At 40.2% G+C, this 18,522-nt stretch overlaps 1 protein-coding gene across 6 annotated transcripts in view; it reads right to left on the bottom strand.

The window, feature by feature from the left end:
- Positions 1-375: 375 nt before the first annotated feature.
- LOC135585870 (villin-2-like) overlaps positions 376-18,522 on the bottom strand; it is a 36,865-nt gene continuing 18,718 nt past the window's right edge. For all 6 annotated transcript variants that reach the window (XM_065127668.1, XM_065127667.1, XM_065127672.1 and 3 more), the window contains 5 exons: positions 18,217-18,282; positions 1,574-1,841; positions 960-1,192; positions 694-864; positions 376-613 (listed from right to left, as the gene is read on the bottom strand). In XM_065127668.1, coding sequence (XP_064983740.1) covers positions 751-864; positions 960-1,192; positions 1,574-1,841; positions 18,217-18,282 — 681 coding nt within the window. In that variant the 3' untranslated portion in view covers positions 376-613; positions 694-750. The remainder of the gene's footprint in view (positions 614-693; positions 865-959; positions 1,193-1,573; positions 1,842-18,216; positions 18,283-18,522) is intronic.

The following is an 18,522-nucleotide window of genomic DNA, read 5'->3' as shown; positions in this document are numbered from 1 at the left end:
TATTAATTATGAAGATCAAGAGGAAGGCTAGGAGGATGTAGAAGGAAAGCCATAGGGTTTAGGCAAGGTATGCCGAACCATTGTTGCACTGTTATGGCTCTTATTATTGTTGTTCAATTTTCTTATTGTTTTATTTTGTCTTAGATATCATATATATTACTTCACGATTAATTTGACATTATAATTATATTCTTGATTGCAATTTTCAGAAAGGAGATCAGAAATTAATCCATATCCAATTTAATCCCGGGTGGATCCTAGGACAACACCACTGGGCTAACCAATATTAACATATCAATTTATCTTGTGAGATCTGGATCACCTGCTTTGGCATTTTAATTGGTGCACATTTGTTGGTCATTGCACTGATTGCACTAGAATAAAATAAAAGTTTAAGATCAAGAGTTTTTGTAGCAGTAATGTGTTCCACATTCTGAATACGTCATGGATAAATATGACATAGCCTAAGGGCAATCCATATGTATCAAACACAAATTATGTACATATGGACCATTACAGAAACAAACTATAACATACAAACTAATATTCTAAGAGTAGTCAGACTTGGATGATGGCTACAAATAAATGAATGCCTGGTGACCTTAAAACCCACCTGAAAAAATGAAGCATTGATGATCAATAAATAGCAAAGCAAAATCACTCAGTGAGATAAATCAACAAGGAGCCAAATACCAAAGCCGAAGCAGAATGAGCTGAATAGGTTGTGGCTCGAGGATGCAAAAAAAACGCTTAGAAGAGATCCACCTTTCTTTTCTGCATATCCTGTTTCCACTTGGGTTGTTGATAAAACGCCTCTTTAGTCATACCCAGAACCGTCTCAAACTCGGCATCAGATAAGTAGGCCTAAATATTTGAGAAGTTGAATAGAACCAAGATCACCTCTAAATCTCTTGTAGGCAAAGCATGTATGGAAGCAAAAGAAATTTGGTTTGCACTACCTCTCTTTGTTTGTAGTCAATTCCGCTGACAGGATCGCTAGACTTAGCTTTCAAGCGCTCATAACTGAATGTAGTTTCACCCCCGTTTTCATCTATCTTTGGTTCCTGTGTCACCTCAGAATCTGCATCATTGCTCTCTGATACAGAGCCATCTCCTTCTATGGGTTCCTTCTCTGATGAAAGCTCAAAGGAATGTTCTGACTCCGAGCCCATCATTTTAATCTTTGTAGAATCTGCAGCAGGTAATGATGGTCAGAAATATTCTCAATTACAAACATTAGAGTTAAGAGTACATCTCTCATCTCATCTAGAAGGTCTTTGATCTCATCTAAAAACAAGGTTGGTTTTCCAGGCTTACTGATTCTATGGGACAATAAGCTATAATTTTCACCCAGGCAATTGGCGCATGTTCTCCATTACCTCACATCAAACGATAAGTTGTTTTTGAAAAAATGGCATACACTGTCTTGTGGAAAAAGAAAACAAAAAGCATTTAGGAGATGATCCATCTCTATGACCTTGTTCTTATACTCAGCATGCACTATAAAGCAGCCATTAGCAATCATCAATCATATAACCTACTTATACTACATGGGATGATTGATAGACATTACCATTTGCAGTCACATCTGGAGTAGGGGAAGGACTTCTGCTAATTGTTGTTGTGGAGGTTTCTGAATCCCCCCTCTTTTGTTCAGCAGTTAAAACAGAAGACAGCGCAGCAACAGCAGCTGCTCGCTGTGACCCTTGGTTTGACCGTGAAGGCTTTGGTGCTGTAGTTTTGGTGCCTGAAGATGGATTAAATGCAGATGATAGTGCCGCTAGGGCAGACGCCCTTTGAGTAGGTCCATCATGATGCACACCAGTAGACTTATCTTTAGACTGTAGTAAAACATAGGGAAGAACAATAAATTAAAATGAATCACTGAATATCTTCGTCTCTCAACTGTCAGAAGCATGTTCGTTAAACTACATGGTGTTAGATATGTTCTGCACTCAATTAAAACCCAACAAATAGTATGTTCAATTAACGTGCACAAAAAAATTCCCCATGAAAGTTGCAAGATAATAGGAATAGGAGAACCCAAGAAGGATAATATTCAAAATGGGAAGATTGATATTATTTGAGTGAAAGAAAGATGCACTTGATCTTTTTCTTGTTTCAAGCAATAACAAATATTGTTATTGCTAAGACCTAAGAATATGAAGACCACTAATACTGGAAATTATCATGAAGAATAAGACATGAGATCTCCAATAAACAAACAAAACTCAACTCAATTTAGTGCATCTAAACAAAAACAATTGCACGTTATTTTGCCAACATATTGAAATCAAGTGTAGATTCAGAGAGGTACAAGTTCCAAATGTTCTAAGAATTGTAAACATTGGACAAAAGTTAAAAAAGATGGATTTCTTGGATTCAAAGAATCATGTCAAAAAAGCCTTTCTTGATAATAACTGAAGAGATATTGTATATATGAGTTTATATTGATATCAAAAAACAAAGCAAAGAACACAATTTTTTCATAAGATAATTATATTTCTTTCCACATGATTTTCAGAAGTTACCAACCAAAGTATAAAAAGAAGTATAAGCTTTTATAGTTAGTGTTGATACTGCATGTTGTGTGTTAAAAATACTTGTCTTAGGACAGAAACCAAAGCTTTAAATACAAATGAGACTAGATAGCAGTACTGGTCAACACATAATGGTTGCAACAAAATCATCTTAGTCAGCCATGAAGATTAGAGATAAATTCAAATACTTCCATGCAGAATGCCCTGACAAACTGATAGTAACACAAATATACTATACATAAGAATAAAAAGATAAGCTAAATTCATGCTTAATGCCTTTTCTTTTCTTTAATTAGGGTTATGTCATCAATAAAAGGTCAACCCAGAACATGAGGCTTCAACAAAACATTACCCCAACACATTCATTTTGTATAACTAAACCTCCAGTTAAAGAGTAGCAGTGTACTATGCTTGCTTTGTTAACATGTTGAGATTGTTAAACATCTAAAGTAGCTCCACAGTGACTAATTCTGACACAGGATACAAGGTTTAGCCAGGCAATTATATTGCTGAGCTATGCTGGTGCCTATGCTAGTTATTTTATACCATGAACAGACTAAGTTTTTAAACAATTTTGGACACCATAAAGAGCATCCTATTGTTGATCCATATCACTCTGATATGGCTTGGTTTGTAACATAGGTGTAAACAATTTGAAACCAATGAGAGAGTCCAAGTAATTGCAATTGTGTCAACTTGCAATTCATTATTGGTTCTGATATCAACTACGATGGCAAGAATCACATCAAGGACAATTAACTTGTATTTGAGGAGTCCTTCAAGTCTACTTTTGTAACTATTTACACTTGGAAAGTTATAATACCAAGTGACAAACATGATAAAGAATTTTAAAAGTCATCCAAGTGGTCAATGATTAATGATTAAAAAGTTAACAAAACAGCAACAATAATAACAAAAGAATTGTAAGGTCCCAACTATATGGGGTCAGTTATATGGGTCTTCTGAGACATAAAAATTTATAAAAAGTCATATCTAAGTTAAGAGTATGTAAATCTTTGTTTACAATTTTTATTACGATCTTAGGTCTTCCTTCACCTCTCCTCGCACTCTACTATTAATAGCAATCATTTCACTTTTCTAAGAACAATATTTGCAGGTATAGTGCATGTTCCTACTATCTTAAGCAATTCTCTTTCATTTGATACTCTACCAAGACTACACCTAATTATTTACAAATGAAAATAATTTTCTTTTATTATATTTCTTAGTAACTCCACGTATTCTCCAAAACGTCCTCATACCAATAACATAAAACTTTTATATTTGTTGTATTTTAATTGTTCAACACTTTGATCCATAAAGTATTGTTGGTCTAACAATTATCTAATAAAATTTTTATTTTGTTCTCAAATATACCCATTAATCACAAAAAACTCTCAACATGTTATTTTAATCATCTAATTTTTACTCTATGATTAACATATTCATCAATCTCTACATCTTATCCATCTAATTAGAAGTTCTTATAAAACACATAAAACTTTTACTTAAAAAAAGTTCTTATCCATCCAATTAATTATATCTTCAAGTCTATTCTTGGTATTTTTAAAATTATATCTCATATATTCAGTCCTAGTACTATGTAATCTATATTCAGTCCTTATACTACATAATATAATACCTTTAGTTTCTAAAGATTTTCTCTATAGCTCAAGTTTAAAATTAATTTCATTCAAACTTTCATCAAATAGAATAATATCATCCACAAATAACATATACTAGGGAGATCTAATTTATAAATGATGATCTATCTTTTAAATAACTAATAAGTTTATCCATTACCAATGAAAACATATAAGGATTTAATGTCGATTTTATGTCGTCCTATAGTATAAGGTAACTTACTAGACACTCTCCCAATAATTCTAATACTAATGACTTCACTATCATACATCATTTATAACATCAATATAATTAGTAGATACATCTTTCTTTCCTAACATTCACCATAATAAATCTCTAAGAAGTCTATCATAGTACTTTAAATCAAGGTTCGATGTACCGTACCATACCAACGTTTCGACCCGAGCTTGGTACGATACCGGTGTACCGGGCGGTACATTAGGGCATACCGAGCGGTACGTCCTGGTGTACATTAGGGCGTACTGTAGCGGTACCGAGCGGTCCGCGTACCGATAACCTATCGGACCGGTACGTACCGCCCGGTACAGGCGGTATGCTTCGATACGGCAAACCTTGCTTTAAATTAATATAAACTATATATAAATCATTCTTTTTCTTTATATATTTTTCATTAATAGTCCTAATAATTAAATAACTTCTATTATTGCTATTCCTAGCATAAAACCAAATTGATTTTCAAAGACATTTGTTTCATATGTTATTTGATTTTTAATCACTCTTTCTCAAAGTTTTATATCAGTGATTTAAAAAGTGCTATGCGCCAAAAGGTGCCAAGGTCCCAAAATGCTTGAGGTGCCTAGGTACTCGCTCGAGTGAAGCTTAATGCTCTGAAATATTAAAATATTAAAATATATAATAAATTGATAAATATGATTATATAAATTAAAATACTATTAACAGTAGTTAGAGGGGGAGAAAAAAACTGTTAATAATAGTTAGAGAGGTAGAAAAGAGTCATCGACACTAGAAAGTGGAGAAGGAGAGGGCAGCGGTGATAGAGGAACTTTAAGACGATGGCAGCAACGGTGGAGGAAGTTGTGGATGGCAATAGCAAAGACGAAGGAAGTTGCGAATGGCAACAGCAACAGCGGAAACTACGGACGACATCAACAGTGGAAGCTACGAACGACAACGTCGTGGGCGAAGAAAGCTTCAAAGGTGTCCGTCGATGGTAGAGGAACTTGCGGTCCTCTCCCTCGATTATAGAAGGAGCTACACACGAAAGCAACAACAACGAAAGGAACTGTGCATGAAGGCTAGGCTATCGGACCTCTCTGTCAATGACAGAGGAAGCATCAGTCTTGTGCGATGACGGTGGAGGCAATGACAAAGGAAGCATCAGTGACAACAACAGAAGTTACACTACGGTTGATGGCTTAGGGTCACGCAAGGGTGTAGGGGATGGGTTTTGCAGGTACAATTAAAGAAAGTAGCTAGTTGGTTCAATCGAACCAATTAACTTCTATTTAACCAAACTAGACTTAAAAGCCTAGTTTGATTGATGCATTTGAACTAAGCAGTTGCCCGAGGCGCCCGGCACCTAGGTTCAAGAGAGCACCTAGGTGTCACTGAAGCGTGACGCTTGGTCGACACTTGAGATGCTTGGGCCTCATCTCACCTCACCCAAGCGCCTAGGCGAGCGCTTGGGTGGCTATTTAAACCATTGTTTCATATTCGACCTTCAATCATTTTTTCTCAACATTCATATTCAACTTTCAATCACTTTTTTAAATTTTCATAGGATGAATCATAATAACAGTTATGAATATAACCCTTATTCTTATAAATTGATACAAAAGAGCTTTTCCTCCATTCATCAGACACCTTTAAAAATCTTATAATCTTGTGAATAACTAGTTGGTCTCCTTAACTCTTCCATACCTCAATAGGGATACCATTATGCCTCACACTCTTATTTATTTTTATTTTTTTCAACCTACATTCACCTAAAACGCTCTAATTTTATAATAGATCTATTGATCACAAAATCTACGACAATTATGGAATATTTATTAAATAATTTATAAAAATAATTTCTTCATCTTTCCTTAATTTTATTATCATTAATAAGTATTCTTTGATTTTTCATCTTTAATGCATATAATATTACCTAAATCTTTACTTTTTTCCCCTAACCTTAGTAATTTGATATATCTATTCTCCCATTCTTACGTAAATTATCACTAGCCTTATATCCTACCATACTAGAAGCTCTATTAGTTTTCTTTATTTCTCCTTATTTTTATAATTTTATGAATTTTTAAAATATAAATTTTTAAGTAATAATTGCTTTTTGAACTTCCTCACACCACCACAATCTCTCTTTAAACCTATCACCACCAATCTTTTGTATATTCTCCAACAATCTCATTTGTTAAGCTCATAATCTTACTAGTCATCATCCCATATAACATTAATATATCCTAGCTAGCTTTCACACTGCCTACTACTATCTTTTTCTACTTTTATTTTTCAACAGCAAATATATAATATTAGTATTGTGTTAAACCATAGCAAATGAAGATCTTTCCCAATAATACCATCCAATGTTTTAAATAGGCGCTCGCTTAAGCGCTTAAGTGACATGAGGCGAGGCGAGGTCCAAGCACCTCACACGACCTCCAAGTGATGCGATTCACTGAAGCACCGCCTTGTCACGAACGGTCGTCGCGCACCCGCAACAACTCCGTTCAACGAACCGTTCGTCGCTCACACCTGCATGTACAGCTGCTTGATAGCATGTTTTCTCTTAGTTTTGGGTCATTTTGCTTGTAAATATGTAAGTTCGAACAAGCTGCAGCGTTGCAAAGCGACCGCTCACCGAACCGAGCAAAACAGCCCCAAAACAGCTCAAAACAGCTCCGTTTTCGCGTGCCGCGGGAGGTGAGCGGAGAACTGCCTCCGCTCACCAAAACGTCAGCCATCTCAGACCCCAGGAACCCCCCGGGTGGCACATGGCTGGATGGGGCTTCGGTTATATACCGGGCGTTGAACTCTCTTTCGCAAGTTCGCACGTGACCCTTGCGGGAACTTGTCTTCGCGCCCGGGACCAGGTGAGCGGCTGTTTGTGGGCTTGCAGCTATTCGTTCATCCTTGAAAGCCTTGTTTTTCTCCCTCTCCCTCTTTTCTCTTGTGCACACAAGGTGTTCGTCGAATTGCTTGTAAAGCTTCCCTTTTTGCGAGACTTCGGGACTTGTCCGTTGCTCGTTCTTTTGAACTAACTTCTTTCTCTTTTAAAGGTCCTTCGGGACCTGCAAGAGGTTACAAAGTGGGCTGATCCTTGCGGAGCAATATCGCAAGGGCGAAGCGCGACTTAGGCAATGCAAGCTAAGTTCGCGTCTTTGCCACAAGGGTAACTCGCGACTTAGGCAACGCAAGCTAAGTTCGCGTCTTTGGCCGCAAGGGTGCCTCACGCCTTAGGCAATTCCAGCTAAGGTCGTGACATTGTGGTATCAGAGCGGGCAAGCTCTTCGATCGAACAGCGAACGAACTTCGCAACTTCGCCATGGCAAAGCATCGTGGCGAATCAAGCAAGACGGGGCAAGCCGGACCCTTGCCCCAAACAGCCACAGGTGGGCTGCATGTGCACACTCGCTCGCATGTTGTTGGAGCCGCTCAAGAGGAGCACGGCAGCGAACAGGACGAGCGAGAAGTTGGCAACTCTCCGCGAGCGAAGGAAGCGCAATCTGGTGCGCTAACTAGGAAAAAGAGTCATAAGGAGAGACTCACGACGACGGAGACCCACCTGGATGTTCTGGAAGCGAGCATGGAGGAACTCTACCATGACCAACAAAGACTTGTTGGGGTAGAGAGCTCGCAAGAGGAAGCAGAGTCTAGGATCGACAAGGTCGAGGCCCTAGTCGATCGACTGTCTGATGACACCAAAGACTCCGTGCAACACTTACAGGATGTTGTGGCGGAACTCACGGCAAAGGTGGCCATGCTTACAAGAACACTAAATGCGGGAGGAGGCAACACCCGCGCGGCACAGCCACAAAATTTGAGGGCACCTGAGCCTCATGGATATGGAGGGGCCAGAGATGCCAAGGAGCTCGAGAACTTTCTGTTCGACATGGAGCAATACTTCCGAGCTACGAGGCCCGATTCTGAAGATACCAAAGTTTCTATAGCAACAATGTATCTGAACGGAGATGCGAAACTTTGGTGGCGAACTCGTTGGGAGGAGATCCAACAAGGTCGGTGTCGAGTCGACACATGGGAAGACTTAAAGCGGGAGTTGAGAACTCAGTTCCTACCGGAGAACACAGAGTTCGTCGCAAGAAGGAAGTTGAGACAACTCCGCCAAAGTACCACCATCCGAGACTATGTGAAGCAGTTTTCTGCACTAATGCTGGACATACAGGACATGTCCGAGAAGGACAAGTTGTTCAGCTTCCTTGATGGTTTGAAACCATGGGCTCAACAGGAGCTGAATCGAAGGAATGTTACCGATGTGGTCGGGGCAATTGCAGCTGCAGAAAGGCTCACTGACTTTGTTTCCTCTGAAGACCCAGCGAGAAGGAAACAATCTTCAAGCAATCGCCCTCCAAAACATTCTCGAGGGAAGGAGCTCGGGGGCGAACAAAAAAAGAAGAGCTCCCACAAAGGGCCGAACCCTAAAGGCAAGGCCTCGAAACCTGGAGGATGCTTCTTGTGCGGAGGACCGCACATGGTAAGGGAGTGCCCACAGAAACAGGCACTCAATGCTTTGACGGCTTCCATCTACCCTCCCCGATCGGACAAGGGCAAAGCTGTTGCTCTTAGTTCGAGCAATTCAGAATCTAGCAGCGACGACGAGGAGTCGCAAGGACCCCGAATGGGAGCAATGCGTTTGTTGAACGCTATGCGGGGTCAAGTGGGGGAGAACACGAAGACGAAGGCACAAAAAGCAGGAAGTAGTGAACTGATGTATGTGGACATCAAGCTAAATGGCCAAACGACCCGTGCAATGGTGGATACGGGCGCTACCCACAACTTCATAGCCGATCGCGAAGCACAGCGACTTGGGTTGACCTTGGAGAAGAGCCCAAGCCGAATGAAAGCGGTGAACTCGGAGGCCAGACGAATCTCCGGGCTGGCGAAGGGAGTTCCCATCAAAATCGGGACTTGGAGCGGAAACACCAACATGATGGCCGTGCCACTGGACGACTTCCAAGTGATTCTTGGAATGGAGTTTATGCACGCGGCAAAGTTGGTGTCTATGCCGTTCCTGAACTCCCTATGTATCATGGGAGGCAATGACCCCTGTGTGGTTCCCGTCTCTCGGAGAGGAACCAAGGAGCCCCAACACATTTCGGCATTACAATTGAAGAAAGGGGTGCGAAAAGGCGAACTGACATTCATGGTTGCTATGAAGCTAGAGCCACTCAACGAGGAGGCCATTCAAGAACCTGCTGTGGTGGCGAACGTCCTGAAAGAGTTCAAAGACGTCATGCCACCCGAGTTGCCGAAGACTCTTCCACCACGCAGAGGCGTGGATCACAGTATCGAGTTGGAGCCAGGAGTAAAGCCTCCAGCAAGACCACCCTACCGCATGCCTCCACCAGAGTTGGCAGAACTCAGGAAGCAGTTAGGTGAACTGCTAAGCGGTGGTCTCATCCGCAGCTCTAAAGCACCTTTCGGAGCCCCAGTTCTCTTCCAGAAGAAACAAGATGGGAGCCTCCGATTATGCGTCGACTATCGAGCCCTCAACAAAGTGACAGTGAAGAACAAGTATCCCATCCCGTTCATTGCGGACTTGTTCGATCAATTGGGCAAGGCAAAGTATTTCTCAAAACTCGACCTTCGGTCGGGGTATTGGTAGGTGCGCATTGCTGAAGGCGACGAAGCAAAGACTACCTGTGTGACCAGATATGGAGCGTTTGAGTTCTTGGTGATGCCTTTCGGCTTAACCAACGCTCCGACCACATTTTGTACTCTCATGAACCAGCTATTCAAAGAGTATTTGGATAAGTTCGTGGTCGTCTACTTAGACGATATCGTCGTCTACAGCCAAACGCTCGAGGAGCACGTCAAGCACCTTCGGACGATTTTCAAGGTTCTCAGGGAGAACACTCTGTTCGTAAAAAGGGAGAAATGCTACTTTGCTCAGACTGAGATCCTATTCTTGGGGCATCGAATCGGTGATGGCTCCATTCGGATGGATAAGTCGAAGGTGCAAGTAGTTGCGGAATGGCAAACTCCAAAGAAGGTGCCAGAGTTGAGATCCTTCCTTGGTTTCGTCAACTACTATCGACGCTTCATTGCGGGATATTCGAAGCAGGCAACTCCACTGACGGAGTTGCTGAAGAAGGAGCAGCCTTGGAAGTGGTCTGACAAATGTGAGATAGCATTCCAAGATCTGAAGGCTGCTGTTCTAGAAGAACCAGTGCTCAAATTGCCAAACTATGGAGAGCCCTTTGAAGTCCATACAGATGCTTCGGACTTCGCTATTGGGGGAGTACTCATGCAGGAAGGTCATCCGGTGGCCTACGAGAGCCGCAAATTCAACGAGACCGAGAGGCGGTATCCAGTGCATGAGAAAGAGATGACAGCAGTGATCCACTGTCTGCGAGTTTGGCGACACTACCTCCTCGGGTCGCGATTTGTGCTGAGGACAGACAACATCGCCCTGAGCTATTTCCAAACTCAGAAGAAGCTCTCCCCAAAGCAGGCACGGTGGCAGGACTTCTTGGCTGAATTTGATATAGCGATGGAGTACAAGCCTGGGAAGGCGAATGTCGTGGCCGATGCGCTGAGTCGGAAGGTGGAATGCGTGAATGCTGCACAACTGGAGGGCAGAGGCCAAGCAAGTCAGTTGCACTCCAACTTCCTTTCCCGAATCAAAGATGGACTGTCTAGTGATCCCCAGGCAGTTATCCTGATGCAGCTCATCAAAGAAGGCAAGGCACGACGATTTTGGGTCCAAGAGGGACTTGTTTACACAAAAGGGAATAGGGTCTATGTTCCCCGAGTGGACAATTTAAGGCGTGAACTCTTAAAAGAGTGTCACGATTCCCTTTGGGCTGGACACCCGAGCATTCACAGAACGTTGGCTCTCATGGAGAGGGCCTTCTACTGGCCGAAGATGGGGATTGATGTGGAGGAATACGTTCGAACATGCCTTACTTGCCAACAAGACAAGGTGGAGCAGCGGAAGCCGGTGGGACTTTTGGAGCCGTTGCCCGTACCAGAAAGGCCGTGGGAGAGCATTTCCTTAGACTTCATATCAAGCTTGCCACCTGTAGGGGGACTCGGATCGATACTCGTGGTAGTCGATCGGTTTTCAAATTATGCAACTTTCATTGCTGCTCCCCTACACTGTTTAGCAGAAGAGGCGGCCAGACTGATGATGATGAATGTAGTGAAGTATTGGGGAGTCCCGCACAATATCATTAGTGATCGAGACGCTCGGTTCCTGGGACGATTCTGGACCGAGCTATTCAAATTGTTGGGGTCAAAGTTATACTTCTCTACAAGCCTCCACCCCCAGACGGATGGCCAGACTGAAAGAATAAACTCGCTCTTGGAACAATATCTTCGGCACTACGTGAGTGCCAATCAACGAGATTGGATGAAGCTGTTGGACATTGCCCAATTCTCTTACAACTTGCAGCGGAGCTCTGCATCCAACAAGAGCCCCTTCGAGATTATCACAGGACAACAACCGTCGACTCCACACACCATGGCAATTGGGTATACTGGGAGCAGTCCATCAGCCTATCATTTTGCAAAGGAGTGGCATCGAAATGCAGATATTGCGCGGGCTTACTTGGAGAAGGCGGCAAAACGGATGAAGAAGTGGGCGGACTTGGGAAGGCGACCACAAGAGTTCAAAGTTGGCGATTTGGTGTTGGTAAGGCTCCAACCAGCATCACTCCAATTCTTCAGGAACAAAGTCCACAAAGGATTGGTGCGTAAGTATGAAGGGCCCTTCCCAATTATCAGTAGGGTAGGCAATGTCTCTTACAAGTTGCAGCTGCCGGCGTGGTTCAAAATTCACAACATTCTTCACGCTAGCAACCTAAAAGCCTACCACTCGGATCCGCAAGATGCTTCCAGAAGTGTTCCAACCCGGCTACCTCCCATCACGGCCTCCTACGAGAAGCGAGTGGAAACCATTCTGGCGGATCGCAAGATGAAGCTACGATAAGGCTGTCACGACCTTAGGCAATTCCAGCTAAGGTCGTGACAGCCTGGGAGCTTGTCTAAGCCCAAGTGTCAGTCGCCTTAGGCGAGCCCAAGTGAAAGTGGTGTAGCGTAAGAAATTGTAAGAGAAAGGATGAGATTGGAAGAGAAAGGGATCTAGGCGAAAAGGAGGGAATTGATCTGAAGGCGAATATAACGAAATCGATCAATGCTTAGCGATGAAGAATTGAACTATGCTCGACGATGGATGGGAGGGCAGAAAATATGATCTCGTTTTTAGGCAAAAAGATAGGGTTTTGAAGGCGAAATTGGATGGCAAAAGACGCAATGGATGGGAGGTTAGAAGTGATCTCGTTGGAAGATGAAAAGATAACATTTTGAAGGCGACAGATGGGAGGATAGAAGACTCGCTAGAAGACATAATCTCTTTACTTTATCTTTCATGGTATACCTTTTCTTAGCCCAAGATGCGATGCATGATGAACGTAAGAAGCAATTAGTGTGCTGTGAGAAGCAATAAATAGCGTACTAAGTAGCAATAAGTAGTACACTAAGTAGTAATAAGTAGTGCATTAAGTATTAACTCGCAATAAATAGCACTTTTATTCTAATTTCGTTGCGTCAAGATGCCAATTGACTCATCCATTTCTAGATTTGGGTCAGAAATCACCTATCAAATAGGATTGAGCTCAAATTATGAGTCAAATTAGGCATAGCAGTCAAAGAATTACCCTGTAATATATATTTCGAGTCAATTACATTATTTCAATTTGATGTGCCATTTTTATTTTTATCATCATATTTATTAATTATAATACATATTTTTTATATTATAATATTTTGGAGGGCCTCGCTTCCCTCAAGCGAGCGCCTAGCACCTCTGACGTTTTGAGATCTTGATGCCTTTTAGCGCCTAACACTTTTTAAACCATTGCTATCATCTGGTATGGAGCCGCTACAACCTCAAATTTAATATTCCATCTGGTATGGAATATAACCTCAAGCTTAATACTACCATCTGATATGAGGCCACTGCAACCACAAGCTTAATAATACCAATTGGTATGGAGACACCATAGACTACAGTTATGACTATGGTCTATCTTCATCTCATTTTTTATGTGAGTATTAACAATTACAACATCTAAAAAAATTTGAAGTCATACAATCCTCTTCATTTCTATCCTCATAAGTTCATAACAAAAGTCCTCATGTGCTCCTTTAAATTCACAACATATTTTTACTACATGTCCATGCATATCTCGTCTAATAATAAGTTTACAAATTGTTGATATCCATTGATCTCAAAATTCTCTTTTGGTTTAATCATCCAACCCAATTTGACGGGGCATAAGAACTTATAACATTCAAAATTTCTCCTCCTAAAACAAAGCTATAATTCTATCCCCAAATTTCTTCACATCTACAATATTTTCCTTTAGATTCTTCTTTACAACAATGCTTGCACTTCTATTTATTATTTTTCCAAGAGTGATCAAACTCTAAATTTTTCTCTAGTATCCTTTAAAAAAATATTGTTTATTCTTCTAATCATTGTATCTATCAAATCTTGTCTTTTTCCTAAAAATATTCCTATATTCCAAGTTGTTATCTTAATCATATGATCTTGGACTAGACTCTTTACTTGCATCAATCCAAAAACATTGAGTAAAGAGGTCATCCAATCGTCCATGCAGTCTGGAAGATAAAGAAGCCTATAGTTGGTCATCTAAAAGATGATAGAACATAGACTGTTGCATCAACCGATTCTAATACTAAAACATTCAATCCATACAGGTATCATTCGAGGATGCTTCATTCTCCACCAATTTTTGAACCTTGTTGTGAGAAGTTAGTTGGAACAGACCAGTGATTTAAAAAGCGCTAGGCGCCAAAAGGCGCCAAGGTCCACAAACGCCCGAGGCGCTAGGCGCTCGCCCAAGCACTCGCCCGAGCGAAGCGAGGCGCTAAATTATAAAAATATATAATATAATTATAAAAATAGATAATATAATTATTTAAAATTATCTAAATTATAAAAATATATAATATAATTATAACAATAATTTCAAATAAATAAAAATTAACAACATTAAAATCAAAATAATATATTATTAATCTATTAACAGAAAATTAATCATTTCAAAATTCAAATAAACTTAATATTAAGAGTATATTGAGCCTGATGGAGAAACGAGGAAGCAGCGGTGGCGAGCGGCGGCAGCGGCAGCAGCAGCGGCGAGCTGCAGCGGGAAAGGGAAAGGGAGTGGAAGGCGCGAGCAGCGGGAAGGCTCACGGGAGGGCTCGCAGGAGGCGAGAGGGCTCGCGGGAGGCGCGAGCAGCGGGAGGGCTCGCGGGAGGCGTGAGCAGCGGGAGGGCTCGAGGGAGGCGCGAGCAGCGGGAAGGCTCGCGGGAGGGCTCGCAGGAGGCGCGAGCAGCGAGAGGGCTCGCGGGAGGCGCGAGCAGCGGGAGGGCTCGCAGGAGGCGCGAGCAACGAGAGGGCTCGCGGGAGGCGCGAGCAGCGACAGTGGCGAGCAGCGGCAGCGAGCGACGAGATCGCGATCGGGATCGGGATCGGGATCGAGAGCGGCGGCAGCGGCAGCAGGTTAGTGTTGGGTTAGGGTTAGGGTTGGGGTTATATCGGTTTAGTTGGTTCGATTGAACCAACTAACAACCGAACCAGGACCGAACCAGACCTAAAATTCTGGTTCGGTCGCCTTGGTTTACCCAGGCGCTCGCCCGAAGCGCCCAGCGCCTGGGCTCGGGCGAGCGCCCAAGCGGCGCCTGTTTGAAGCGCGCCGCCTGGGACATTAGCGAGGCGCTCGGGCCTCGCCTCGCCTCGCCCGAGCGCCTAGGCGAGCGCCCGAGCGCCTTTTGCAATCACTGGAACAGACCAAATCAGTTAAACCAAAATAGAGGATCGAATTTGCTAAGAAGACAAAGAAGACGAGAAGAAGAAAGAGTAAAGGGTTAGTAGTTGCTACAATTGGCAACCATGAGGGGTAAAAAAAAATAGAGAAGGAAAGTGGAAACGACAAAAATCAAACATTGTAATACTGTGTTTTCAATTCCCATCGCCATGAGAACAGGATGCAACACTAGCACTTGATATAGTGTATGGTCTGACCACTAACGGATATCAATACTGGATAGAAATTTTAATTCTTGGTATGAACATTATTTATCTATTATAAGTCATCTTAATGAAATATTCTATAATTCCACACTACAATTCACTGTTAGCTTTTATACAATTTTTTTATCTATTATCTATCATAATTTTGAAGTTAAACATTTTACATATTATGAATGTAAAAGAATCTTTTAGCAGGTACTATTCTTTAACAGATTCAGTATTTGACCAAAAGTATGTCTTTCAATCATTTATTTACAAATAGAAATACTTAAAAAATCAAAAAACAAATATTTATTCATAAAGAGAGTATATGTGCATATCCAGTTTTGCTAATCAATCCAATCAAGCTTATCCAATCAAGTCTAGACAGTCTTGATTCTGTTTTAAATGTTTTTTAATAAAATAGAAACTGCAAAAACAACTAATTCCCATCAAGGTCAGCTAATCCAACAAATTTAAGTTGAATGACACTGCCAATGAACAAACTGACAGAAACATAGATGATAAAAAAAAGAAAGAAAAGAAGTTGAAAAGAATAAGGAAGAAAAAGGAGGAAAGGATAAAGAGTATAATATAGAAAGAGGGAATTTCCTACAAAGTTTTATTAACCTCACTTGTTATCACTAATATGATGCTTGTTGTTATTGTTACTCAGTTGCCGTAACGAGAAGAGTGTGCGAGAAAAAAAAAAAGGTGTGAGGTGAGAGAAAAAGAAGAGAGAGAGATGGAGGATATTGAGATAGAGATAGAGGGAGTGAGAAAAATAGATATGAAAGGGTATGAGGATGACATCTAATGATATTATAAATTGGAATCCTCAATTTCTTGCATCTCAACAACCCATTGGTATAAACCCAAACTTATTAACTGCAGGGACCAACCTTCAACTCTAAATGGAAATTATTTGATCAAAAATTTTTTAAAATAATTGCACAAAATCCTAACCCATATATGGATTATGGATGGACAGGCATCAAAAGATCCATATAACTGATGCCAAATAGTTGGAGCTTTACAGGAAAATCCTAACTGATGATGGATGGAAAGAGGCCTGAAGATTTAACAATTGGCGATCACATTTTAATATTTTTAATTAGTTTTAAATATATCCTTCAATTTAATAAATTATATATATGATATAGAATTTACCATGTAGTAGTATTTGGCTTTTCTTTAAATTAGTGTTCCAATCAATCCTAGTCTAATTACATTGATCTAAGATGTCTAAGTACCAAGAGCCCTTTATCAACCTAGAAAACTCAGTAGAAGCCATAACGTAATATCATATGCATCTATTGTTACTATACCCCACAACACTTATGTGGCTTCGTGGAGTCCTGATGCTTAAAAATAGTTAGATGATGACTCAATCATACTAGATTCAATTTAAGAATTGAGTTAAGATTCAAGTTAAGACTCAAATCAAGATCCAATTGAGCCCCAACTAACCCTTTTGCCTGAGGGGAGTAAATTTGTATTTTCATGCTAGTTAAAGCCAAATTAGTATCAAGAAGCTCTAATGTAGTATAGGTGAGGCTATATATTTTTTCTTATAAATGTCTGTGAGATTTGGGTATACAGGAATAACTTTTGATCCCTCAACTTGTATGGTGGTAAGCTCTATTATTTCCTACTTATGAGTAGAAGAGGAAAGGGATGAGAATCTACAATTAAAAATCTTAAAAGCACTAAAGAAAAACTAAAGTTATCAATGATAATCCCCTTAAATTCCTCTCTTCTTCTCTATTCCTTGTCTCATTCTCTTATCTATCTCTTCTCTCTTGTCCAACTCTCTCTATCTCTCATTTCTCTTCTTTTTCTCTCAAAATATTGAAGTTGTCAAGCTCTAAGAGTGATACCTTCTTCCTTCGAAGAAGAAGGCCCTTGCAAGAGAAAATTCTATCATATATATAAACATAAAAATCTATTTCACTACGATTAATTGAAAAACAAATGATACAAATTTTAAATTACTAATAACACAAACCTTAGTACACACTAACGACACTTTTAAGCTGTTATTTAATTTTGTGTCAGCCAGCACTCCTGAGTCCTGATGATTGTTAATTGTCTGACATGACATCTTCAGATATGAAACCTTATCTTAAAATGATTTATGGATGAAAAAATATAAGTCAAAGACTCAAATTATATTTCAGTATACTGTATAGTTAGAGGAAAGAAAGAACCTACCATTACAGTATTAAGTATTAACTATCATATATATTGTGGCGCAACAGATGGCCAAATACCAACACAGCAAGTGATAGTTCCAAGTAATCATGGATTTATGTACAATCAGCACCCAGCAAGTCTTGCTAAACTCTAAAATCCAAATGTTAATAATTTAATATACATAGATAATGGATGGCTCAATCTGGTTAAGAAAACAAGTTAACATGGATATTTACAAATAGCAACATTAGAAAGTATATAATTATTTTGAGTTAAAGAAGAAAAGAAACCACTAGTTGCTTACAAAGAACTCACATGCAAGGAAGATTTTAGAACAAGTATGCAAACCTTTTCTTGCTGGAGGAGTAAAACAAAAAATACATAATTAAGATCTAGAAAGACAGGCTTTCAAATATCACTATTTTTTCTCTCTTCATTTTCTGGTTGCTTTTGCTAGCTTAACAGTTAATTTTAGTACAAGCAACTTCATAAGCTAATTTCTTATTTAAGTGATAAAGTTAAGCTTGATTATAGATGGGGTATAACTGTGTAAACTTGCTAATAAATATGTACCTCTGAAGCATGCATTCCAGTCCCAAATAGATGTGATAGTTTCTTCTGGAAAGAATTTCCTTGAACCTGTATCATATGTTACTATTCTTAGTTATGCTAATATAAAGTATATGCAGTACAAATCAGAAAATAAAAGGTTACTATTCTTATTATAACAAGAATTTGCATCAATAAAAGCTAGCAACATTGAGTCACAAATTTATCTTGACACCAAGAAAATACATAACCTTTTGCATATACTTAGTGCATAGTATAAACATCCATAGCTTTAGGAGATGATGCATGCATGACAAAAGAATTCAACAT

This window comes from Musa acuminata, chromosome BXJ2-10 (assembly GCF_036884655.1).
Source record: "Musa acuminata AAA Group cultivar baxijiao chromosome BXJ2-10, Cavendish_Baxijiao_AAA, whole genome shotgun sequence".
NCBI classification, from domain to species: Eukaryota; Viridiplantae; Streptophyta; class Magnoliopsida; order Zingiberales; family Musaceae; genus Musa; species Musa acuminata.
This window is presented reverse-complemented; position numbering and strand designations above follow the sequence as displayed.